This window comes from Phoxinus phoxinus, assembly GCF_949152265.1.
Source record: "Phoxinus phoxinus genome assembly, chromosome: 22".
Lineage (NCBI taxonomy): Eukaryota > Metazoa > Chordata > Actinopteri > Cypriniformes > Leuciscidae > Phoxinus > Phoxinus phoxinus.
In genome coordinates this window covers 18,077,008-18,087,776 of record NC_136897.1, presented here as the reverse complement: position 1 = coordinate 18,087,776, position 10,769 = coordinate 18,077,008, and the positions used below count along the sequence as shown (strand labels likewise).

The window sequence follows — 10,769 nt, the reverse complement described above, 5'->3', positions numbered from 1 at the left end:
AAAATCCTTTAATCATATAGCCGCTTATGTTACGAATTGTCGATTATTATTATTTTTACACAGAAAGCAATAATTATGACAAAAAGTTGAAATGACAAAAAAAGGATTGTTGCATAAAAATTCTAAAAGATGATGACATAATTTAATGTCATGACATAATTCTCATTTCATAATTTCGACTTTTACCTGATAATTATGACTTAACATCTCATAATTTTGACTGGTTATGTCATAGATGACTTAAGTTTTGTGTCATAATTGATTTAGCCGAATTAATTTTCGCTCTGTCACGACTCACGTGCGGCAAAACTTCTCAATGTAGGCGCGCTCTGGCGCAGTTAAGAATATAAATAATGGACTTTGTACTGAAAATAACTTGAAAACAACGTGTGAAAATGAGGAAGTAGATCTGTGCAACAAAGTCTGAAAAAAAGCGATTATAGAATATTCAGATCAGTTCTAAAAGAAAGGTAGGCCTCTACATTTCTATACAGTATTTGTATTTACTGAATCATTTGGTGTCTTCAGAGCTTTTAGCAATGTTGCTTTTGCATGCATTAATTTAGTTGTACAGTATGGCTGAACTGTATACTAATTCAGGACTTAACATGATGAAAGCCTATTTGTATACTTCCTTAGCACAGTAAATCATGATTGCTTACATTGGTTTGATTTGTTTTCACTCATTAAATACACTATTATTATAAAACATTTACAGGTACAGAGTCCATCCATTACATCACTTGGCATAAATGTCTCCAACTTCAGTGCACCACCTCATACATCAGTGGTCATTACTTAGATGGACAGCAGCAATGCATAGATATGTGACTCTGAATAGAACCACTGTATTGCACACAAGGCATTTCCATCCCTCAAAATCTACAGTCTGCACAAATCCACCAATGATACTAAACCCCAGAAGAAAATACAATGGCACGGCTAAACAGATGTCACTCCCACAAATAAGCCATGCTTTAAAGGCCAATGAGTATAGCTTAAAAGCAAATGGTTATGATGGACGGTATAATACATTTATAAAAGGGTTTGACAGTAACATCTTAGCATCAAACTCCCCGAGCGAAGACCGACGGAGTGCTGCAACATGTCTACAGAGCCGTGGCATGCTGTTCGGAGTGTTTGATGGTCATGCAGGGTCTGCTTGCGCACAAGCAGTTAGTGAACGTCTCTTCTACTACATAGCAGTCTCTCTACTTCCACTGAAGACTTTAACTGATATAGAGGAAGCTGTGGAGAGTGAACGGCCTGTGCTTCCCGTGCTACAATGGCACAAGCATCCCAACGACTACGTTAGCACAGATGCTGGCAAACTATACTTCAGTAGTCTGAGGACATACTGGCAGGAGAGGATAGACCTTCACGAGGATGATGACAATGATATACAAACAGCTTTAAGAAGCGCTTTCAAGAGATTGGACAATGATATATCCTTGGAGGCCCAAGTGGACTTTGGGGTTCCGTTTTCTCACTTCACACCTCTCAGAGTGGCTCTGTCTGGATGCACAGCTTGTGTGGCTCACGTGGACCGAGAAGATCTTCATGTAGCCAATCTGGGTGACAGCAGAGCCGTTCTTGGAGTCCAAGGGGATGATGGGAGGTGGTCAGCTCTCACTATTACCAATGACCACAATGCCCACAACCCAGACGAGATGCAACGAGTTCTCTCTGAGCATCCTGCTTCAGAGCATAAGACAGTGGTGAAACATGACAGGTTATTGGGCTTGTTAATACCTTTCAGGGCTTTTGGAGACATGAAGTTCAAGTGGAGCAGTGAGCTCTTGAGTCGCATCTACGAGGCACGTCCAGAGCTGCTGGTCGGAAACGAAAATGCAAAAATACTGTCTCCGAACTACCACACACCACCTTACCTCACAGCAGAGCCAGAAATCATCTCTCATAAATTGCGACCCCAGGACAAATTCTTGGTTCTAGCTTCTGATGGTCTCTGGGAACTGATGCACAGGCAGACAGTTGTGCAAGTCTTAGGGGAACACTTGTCTGACATCCAGTGGAAAAAGCCCGTTTCTGGACTAAGTTTTACAGTAGGACAGATGCATAGACTGCTGCAGGAGAGAAAGAGTAGAGCTCTCTCTGCTCTGGAGGATGAGAACAGTGCGACTCATCTGATACGTCACGCTCTGGGGGGCGATGGCAGCGGCTCCATTGAACATAAGCGAATAGCTAAAATGCTCAGTCTGCCCCAGGATTTGGCAAGAATGTACAGAGATGATATAACAATTATAGTCATCCACTTTAATAGTTAATCTACTTCCAAGCTAATATGAAATATTTTGAACATTTAATTTTTGTACAAATTACAGAGCAAATGATTTGCAGTTGCAGTTTATGACACTTTTGCAGTTTATTCTAATTTCTACTCAAGCAAATGTTCCATATGGTATATTTTCTCATATATTGTAAGCAGTCTAATTAAATCTCCACATTTGCATTTCAAAGACATTGTGACACTTTTTCAACCAACAAAATGGAAACTTTTTTAAAAAAAAATCAGAATTAACTGTCGAAATAAGCAAGAATCAAACATTTTGAGTTATCTTGGCTTTATTTGAAATGAACTTTCATCAAGGACTTTACAAAAATCAAATCTTGATTAGAAAAAACAAGATGTTACTAAACCTTAAACGAACACAAAAGATATTTGTCAGCCATTTAGTTCCCACAGCTCATAGAGCCAAAAAGCTGAATATGTTGATGTTTGATCAAAATTGCAGTTTAAATCAAGACTTATTTTATATTGTGAATCTGGCAATATTGTACACTTCCTCAAGTGAGAAACAAGCCAATCGGATCTATCACAAAGACAATATATGTGGAAGGGGAAAAAAAATATATGTACGAACAATAAAAGATCAAGAAGCAAAATTCAATAAGTAGGCTGTACATAGGAAACTTTTTTTAAACCACAGAACTTCTCTCAATGTCCAAGACCTGTAAGGACAATATGCAAGTGAAGTTTTAACCTTACTGGTTTTGTAACCAACTTAAAGGAAACAAAACAAATGCGACACAGCTTGCTGTTATTGTCGTCCAAAAGTTAAAAAGAGCAAGGCTGAAAAATGTGAATCTTCCAGAGATGATTGATCACCGGCGACTGGGCATAAGAAGCTGTGTAGCCTGCACTGACTCTGGAAAAAGGTTGTGGTACGTAGGAAGAGGGACATAAGCTGCTGTGATCATTTTACCTAAAATATAAAATTAAAACGTGAGATGACAATTCAGACATAATGCATATTGTAACTGTGGACTGATAAGTGAATGAACAATTCAAACATAATTTAGAATTACCTCCAAACCAGCGTCCATGTAACGCACTGACTGCAGCCATGGCAGCGGGAATGGTGGGACACTTCACGTAGACATTACCCTGAGAAAAATAACAATGAAGTTTGGAATGATAATTTAAAATACTTAAGCTCCACATTTAGTACAGTAATTAGTGACAATGTTAAAGGAAAGCAACGCACTTCAGCGGATTTCTTGTCCACGTATATATGTATGACTCCACCGTGTTTGTTGCACTCTTCAATGACATCATCCTGAATTTCGATTTCCCAACCATGATCATTTTCTCTGCAAGAAAGCACTGCAATTAAAATTCAGGCCTTTACAATTACTTTCATTACACAGATGTACCTGTGCTTTTTTTCTTGCTACTTACGAGTTTGGATTGAACATATTAGACAGCTGGAAACAGTGTGTTGCAATTGGTTGTGATGGTAGATTCATAGCTTGGTTTTGGGGTACATTGAGGTTAAAACTCAATCCAGGGTTCATAGCAGCTGAAAGAAAAGATGGAATTTTAATACAAACCCCATAAACCTTATTAAATTACAAAAAATAAATGGATAAATGAAGGCACATGCATTTAACACAAAAGACAAGGAACTGACCAGTAGCTGCAGCCATGGCTACCATGGAGCCACTCATCTGAAGGGCCTGTTGTGCAGCGGGTGGGATCTGCAGACCAGTACCTAACAGATAACAAAGTTTAAGCATTTTAAAACGCCACAAGACTTTACCCACTTCATAACAGTAGAAAACCATACGTTAATATGGCAGATCAGTGTACATCCTTACCTTCGGCCAGTCTGGCCATGAGTTGAAGTCTTCCGGTAGTTCCCAGATCAATACCGGTCCTTTCCAGCTCATCATTGTCCAAGAAGGAGCTGGCGGTAGAGGCATCAGTGCGCTCCGTCACATGTCCCACTTTCATTGGTCTCCCAGCCAACTCAAAGCCATTAAGCTGTTCCAGAGCCTTCTTGGCACATTCGGCATCAGAAAACTGAAGAGAGAGGAAAAGCTGATAAGCTCCTGGGAAGATCATAACCTCTTCTAGGGCTTGGCACCAGCTACTTGTCAGATAATGTCAGAAATTCTGCACCTTAACATTTGTGACCTTTCAAAAGCAGTTTGACCATACAACTTACTGTGATAAAGCCATATCCTTTAGATCGTCCCGTTTCACTGTCCATCATCAGTTGAATGCTATCAATCTGCATGAACAAGGAAAGATCAATATACATTTAAAAAAATAAGTGATAACATAAAGCGATCAAATAATAGATGGCACAACTTACCCGTCCAAATGGTTCAAAGATGCCTCTGAGCATGTCTTCTGTGATGTTGAAGTGTAATGACCCGACATACAGTCTCATAGGTCCAGAACTGCCCTTTTGTAAGTTGTTGGCCAATGCAGCTGCTCTGTTCTTCTCAGCCTGGTGATCAAACAAACAATTTGCAATTAGAAGATGATCACATCTACAACCAAAGACTGCCAATTTATTCACAGGCTTCTCTGTTACCTGTGAAGCCTGGACAATGATCGGCACTCCAAGAAGTCTTTGACCTGACAGACCGATTGCCAAAGGTACAGAGGTGGAATCTACAAACTCAATGTAAGCGATTCCTTTGGATCTTCTGGAGTTTCTGTCAGAGATGATTCGCACATCTCGCACCTTTCAAAAAGAACAAAGGGAATTAGAGGCGTCTATCCAAAACCGAAGAAGAACAGGTAACAGAGGTAGAAATGGTCCAAATTTAAACCATATAGATAAACAAACACAGACTTTTCCCACTGCAGAAAAGAATTCCTCCAGGTCTCGTGGTCGGATTCTAGCTGCCAGCTGCATGCAGAACACTGTGCGCGCATCCCTTTCCTCAGGGGTGAGATTATCAATAGGCTGTCTGTTAGCAAAAGACAAAACAAACAAGCAGTGAATGACTATAATCAGCAAAGAATTTAGTAGGGGGAAATGTCATTTTCAAGGGTGAAATAAACTTACCTTATAGGGCTTTTGTCTTTCTTGAAAGGACTGCGGCTCCTAGACCTTCTACGACTGAAAGAAAATTTCAGTGAGTACTTTTGGAAAGACTTTCCACGCCTGACTCATACACAGAACAAGCAACTACCCACACATCACAAAAATAGTATCATAGAAACCTTAGTTTGATGGCAGGAGGTGGGCCAGTCTTCCCTCTGGGACCACCGTTAAATTTCAGGCCAGAACTGTGATTTAAAAAAAAAAACAAGGTTTTCAGTGTTTTTAATCTCAGTAGCTACGATTAATCGCTCTACTACAAGTTCTAAACATATACTGCAAGCTTCAATGGTGAACACAAGGGTAAATGTTGTAAACATTACAACAAATGCCTTGTTTTGGGGGACTCTACTCATATTTTCTTCTAGATTCATAACAGACAAATCAGGATGGCAGCTTAACTCCTCTGCACAATAATTGTTCTCTGGAAGACATTTTCACACTCATCAGGAGCACTGCGAGGCTTTTACTTCAGGTTAACATGCTCGCTATGGTAAAAAGACATTTAAAGAGCACTATATCTGAGCTGTCTAGCCACCTAAAAGAAAGATTAAAAGATGTACAACTACGTACAACGGAGCTCTGTAGCGCCCGCCACGCTCCCTGCTCCTGGATCGGCTGCGGCGTCTCTCCCGGCTGCGGCTGCGCTTCCGCTCTCTGCTGCGGCTCCTCCTGTGGTCGTGACTCTTCTTGCGGTCGCGACTCTTGCTTCTCTTCTTCTCACGGCTCCTGCTGCGACTCTTGCTCTTCTTTTTTCTTTCAATTTAAAGGTTATAAGTTCAGTTAGTATAATATTGAAAGAGCGTTTTGTAAGACAAAGTAAAATGGTTAGGAAAAAGTAAACTTACTTCTTGCTCCGCTCCTCGTGGCCATTGGTACTTATGGACTTGATGTCATCCTAAGCAGGGTCGATAGAAGACAGCATGAGGAGGACGGCGAAACATTTCAAGTCGTAAGGATAAAGAAGGGATGGGAACAAAAGAGAATATGATATGATCATTAAATAGGAGTTCATTACAGGGTTTGTGTGGGAAGACGATAAATACAAGGGGGACCTTTAGAAAGAAACCAACCACATGGCTGCCAATGTCGTTCTTCCTTACTAGTGCTTGCATTACTTGTGTAAAACGTCCAAAAAAAATTAAATACAAAATAAAAAAAATCAAGTGCTAGTGCTATGCTGGGTATGTAAAAAAGCATTTTTTTTAGACACTTCATTCATTAAGCAGCCCAACAGGTTCAGTACCAAGGCTATCTGAGCCTAAGACCCAAAGTGGCAACGCAAGCAGCCAGCCACTAAACGAGCTCCAGTGGTGGATGCCATTCCAGTGATCTTCACCCCATTTGCCTTCGTGGATTGAAAGAGCTCGATGCCACCTCAGTCACACATCTCGCCCTGAAGCAAACAGGGATTCACACGGCTTAGTAATAGCGACTCCCACAGACCATCTATAGTTGAGTTGATCTTTTGTTGTAGATAGTTTACAAGATAAATGTATTTTATGGTGAACGTTATGACATTATATGCTGAGCCCCATCAATTCCTCTTTGTAAAACCGCAGAATAACCATTTCTAAGTATTTCTAAATGTTAGCAGCATGCATAAACATGTTTTCACTAAAACAGATGACATTTACAGTATATTTATCTTGGTTTATTTTCAAAGCGATGAATAGAGAATTAAGGAGACTCTGTGGATTTGCTTGGGTATGTCAACTCCAGGATTTCTGCACTAAGGATTATGACATTTTAGGCAAATTAATTTTTTTAGTGGTTACCTGCCATATATTTATATGGTAAAACATGAAATCTAGTTCTAGCCATTTTGGAAGAAAACTTCCTTACGACAAAATATGGAGCTAAGAATATCATGCAAACAGTAACATGAATACAGTCTCCACAGAGTTTATACCAGCTCTTATGTGAATCCACTGCATTTATTCTGGCGGTACCTATGTATCAATTTGCCTATGTATTTCAACCAAGGGTACCACAGTACATCAATATATTGGGCAATTACTACCTTCATTTTTTTGACAGTTCACACTGGAATTCATGGGAGTAGAGGTGAGATATAGGCAAGTCTACAAAAAGAGATAGATGGGCAATTTATTCATTGAAACCACTATGACAGAAACATTAAAGTTATTGATCTGACAATAAAGTCTTAACGAAAACACGACTGGTTAGCAGTTTCAAATGAAAGTTAAACAGATTCCTGAGCGAGTTTATTTACTTGCATTAACACCCACCTTTTTATACGGAGCCTCGAGCATCGCTTCGATGTCCAAATCATCGGCCATGTTGTTGTTGTTGATCTGCAGGCGAGGAAAACAGTATTTTAAGTGACGTTATAATGTTAAATATAAATATCTTACTCTAAATTACACCACATAGGCTATATGTCTAACTTCTATGTTAAAAAAAGCATTTTTACATTCGTACTGTACATTTCTGACTTGCGGACATGCGTGACTAGACGTGGACAGGTTCAAGAAACGTTTTTCTCACATAACGTTACAATCGCCAACTCTTGTTATTTATCAAATTTTGGACACATTTTGGACAACATAAGCACATATAACGGACTTGTATGCACGTTTGGATATTTTTTGTCCACATAATTCGTATTATCGGTAGATAATTTTTAAAATGGCTTTGTTAGCTTGTTAGCTAACCTGGCTAAAGTCGTTGTTTATGCATACATGCGGAAATTACCCACCCTACACGACGTAAATACACGAATTAAATACATTTAATATCAATGAGATCATCATATGACACATAACAAGTTGATATTGGTCAGATTGTTCTTATAAATAGATCGAAACTGTAAATAGATCTTAGCCTTTCCGTCTTACCTTAGACACTGCGGCCTACAGAGCTTTAACGTTACAATCCTGACTCCACAAACGAGCACTAAAACCCGGATCTACTGTCGGTTCCGGCTACAGTTGCAAACCCCGGGCGTTTAACACGAATCCACACAAACCTAAAAAACACAACGGTATTAATCCAAAACGTTATCGTTTCAACTAATACTAGTCACAAGGCGCGTGCTGCGGCTATAAAAGACAAGCTGACTGGCGGCAAACAGCTACTGCGCGTACACGTCTCGTTATTGTTGCATAAGCGGAGTTGCGCCGAACTGTCCACCAGGGGGAACTCGTGTTATACACACAGACAACGGAAGTGTGAACAGGAAATACGGCAAAGTGACAAAAAATACACACACACCCTGAAACTTTCGGTTTAATTTTAATTACAATAACGTTACCCTACCCCCAGCCCCACACCTTCAATCTCAATTTGGCATATGGCAACTTTAATAAAAATGAATTTTAATGAAGAATAGTCATTTGCTGAATTCGAAACCACAGCCTAAGTAGCCTACTCTTACTATTTCTGCCATAGAACGATCTATCTATCTATCTATCTATCTATCTATCTATCTATCTATCTATCTATCTATCTATCTATCTATCTATCTATCTATCTATCTATCGATCTATCTATCTATCTATCTATCTATCTATCTATCTATCTATCTTATCTTGAATCTATCTATCTATCTTGAATTCTGACACGTACTAATAGGAGGTCTCATATATCCCCTATCCTAAAAGAACTTCATTGGCTACCAGTGTCTCATAGGATAAATTTAAAAATTTTGGTTTTAGTTTTTAGAGCTTTGCATGGTCAGGCTCCCTCTTATATTAGTGATTTGATTCAGCGTAAATTGTTAACATTAGTTAATGTAGGCCTATTAACTAACATGAACTAAAAATGAGCAACACATTTGTTACCGTAATTAATACATTAATCTTTGTTAATGTCAGTTAATAAAAATAGAGTCGTTCATTGTTTGTTTATGTTAGTTCACAGTGCATTAACTGATGTTAGAGTTCCCCTAGTCAATAATTGTATCCCTTAAAACCCGTATTTGATCACCAAAAGGACGAATGTTTTTTCCTTGGAAAAAAAATGTCTTCATGCCTTAAAATAGCTTGAATGTAACTCTATAGCCTACCATTGCCTAATTTAGTATACGTGGTGCTATGAATATGCAAATTAGCCACGCCTCCACTCACACCAGCTCAGGTGACTATCACACATTGGTTACAAGGTAGTTTGTGACGTCAGAAACATCAGCGATTTCAAACCGCCTTTATAGGTTCACTGCAGTTTTAAGGAGAAACTTAGAAATGGCGTTGACTTGAGTTATTAATTTGCACATGGTTTGTCTTAAAGCATATATAAAAACACTACACAGACATGTAAACAACATTAAAAACTTGATTTTCTTCACAGAGGGACTTTAACAAATACAACTTTTATTTACTAAATGTTGAAATTAACATTAACAAAGATTAATAAATGCTGGCGAAGTATGTTCATTCTACAGTTCATGTTAATGTTAACTGAAGTAGTTTACTATATATTCACTAATGAAACCTTATTGTAAAGTGTTACGACCATACCTCTGAGACTGCATCGGACAGTGAACCAGATCAGTACACAAATATACAAGTAGAAGACCTATACAATGAAAAATATAAAGTAACAAATTCATTACTCATCTTTGATGAGTAAAAAAAAAAGAGAAAAAATATGACCCCACATTTTTCTTGGTTTAATCTCATTCTTTCCATTGACTCTCACCACAGCTTGCTTGATGTTCTGCTGGCTGCCAACTTTCCGTAATTAGCTCTCTCTCCCCGGCCGCGCTCACAGTGAGGCAGAGTGCAGCCAAATGTAAATCTCTCCAGAGGCTTTCCACAGCATGAACATGACACACATCTGGAGGACGCCAGATTCTTGACACGTTACAAGAACCAGTCAGTGCGACCGGTGCAGGACCATTCGTCTTCCTGTATGCACTGCCACCTCCCTGGCCTTATTCACTTTTTCCATTCCGCTCTCCCTCTCTCTTTTTTTGTTGTTCGTTTTTTTTACTGCATGGCTCTGGTGAATGAGCCCCCTTTAATCTCATGTCAGACGCTTAATGCACAGTTATTTTGGGTATTTGGAAAAAACTTCCACTTGTTATGAAAGGCAGAAACAGCCTTTCATGTGTTTCAACCACAAACATACCTGCTGGGTAGTTAATTGTGACTTTGTAAAAAAAAGCTTGGGAGATGAATCATAGTTCAAAGCAGCTTCGAGTTTGGTATATCTAAACTGAAGAAGGCACCAAATGTCGGTTAGTTGTGCACGACTATTATGAGCAAAAAATCCTACTACATTCACAACAAAAGATGTTTATTTGCGTGTGATCTGCATGTGTAGGCTGTATTAGCTGGGGGAAAGGTTGAGTGTGGAGTGGAGCATTCTTTCCATTACCCAGACCAAATCAATGCACTGAGGTCCCAGCCAGAACGCCACGTCCCCTCCCCCACTCCAGTGGTG

The 10,769-nt window shown here is 39.3% G+C and overlaps 2 protein-coding genes across 4 annotated transcripts; one reads left to right on the top strand and one right to left on the bottom strand.

Moving 5' to 3' along the window:
• Positions 1–629: 629 nt before the first annotated feature.
• LOC306990936 (pyruvate dehydrogenase [acetyl-transferring]-phosphatase 1, mitochondrial) lies at positions 630–2,285 on the top strand (the record flags this gene model as incomplete). The annotated part of the gene is made up of 1 exon (XM_079598286.1): positions 630–2,285. Exon 1 carries the CDS (start codon positions 753–755, stop codon positions 2,283–2,285), a length of 1,533 nt encoding a protein of 510 aa, XP_079454412.1. The 5' UTR covers positions 630–752.
• Positions 2,256–8,519, bottom strand: rbm39a (RNA binding motif protein 39a). 3 transcript variants are annotated; one of them, XM_079598284.1, is made up of 17 exons: positions 8,222–8,505; positions 7,613–7,678; positions 7,384–7,444; positions 6,209–6,258; positions 5,934–6,116; positions 5,483–5,548; positions 5,325–5,378; positions 5,109–5,226; positions 4,845–4,997; positions 4,620–4,757; positions 4,470–4,535; positions 4,120–4,324; positions 3,933–4,013; positions 3,701–3,821; positions 3,507–3,612; positions 3,328–3,406; positions 2,256–3,224 (listed from the first exon to the last, which is right to left on the bottom strand). In XM_079598284.1, the coding sequence occupies exons 3-17, from the start codon at positions 7,387–7,389 to the stop codon at positions 3,124–3,126; spliced, it is 1,527 nt and encodes a 508-aa protein (XP_079454410.1). In that variant the 5' UTR covers positions 7,390–7,444; positions 7,613–7,678; positions 8,222–8,505; the 3' UTR covers positions 2,256–3,123. The 3 variants fall into 3 exon arrangements, with proteins under 3 accessions (XP_079454410.1, XP_079454409.1, XP_079454411.1); XM_079598283.1 differs by lacking the exon at positions 7,384–7,444 and having other exon boundaries at positions 8,222–8,519; XM_079598285.1 differs by lacking the exons at positions 7,384–7,444; positions 7,613–7,678; positions 8,222–8,505 and adding an exon at positions 6,607–6,706.
• Between the last annotated feature and the right edge of the window lie 2,250 nt (positions 8,520–10,769).

Bases quoted from the DNA above. Each gene is read 5' to 3' on its own strand.
- rbm39a (XM_079598283.1), bottom strand. From the start codon at position 7,663: ATGGCCGATGATTTGGACATCGAAGCGATGCTCGAGGCTCCGTATAAA. The intron at 6,259-7,612 runs GTGGGTGTTAAT...GACCCTGCTTAG, and splicing joins TCGAGGCTCCGTATAAAAAG to GATGACATCAAGTCCATAAG. The intron at 4,758-4,844 runs GTAACAGAGAAG...TTTGATCACCAG, and splicing joins TCATTGTCCAGGCTTCACAG to GCTGAGAAGAACAGAGCAGC.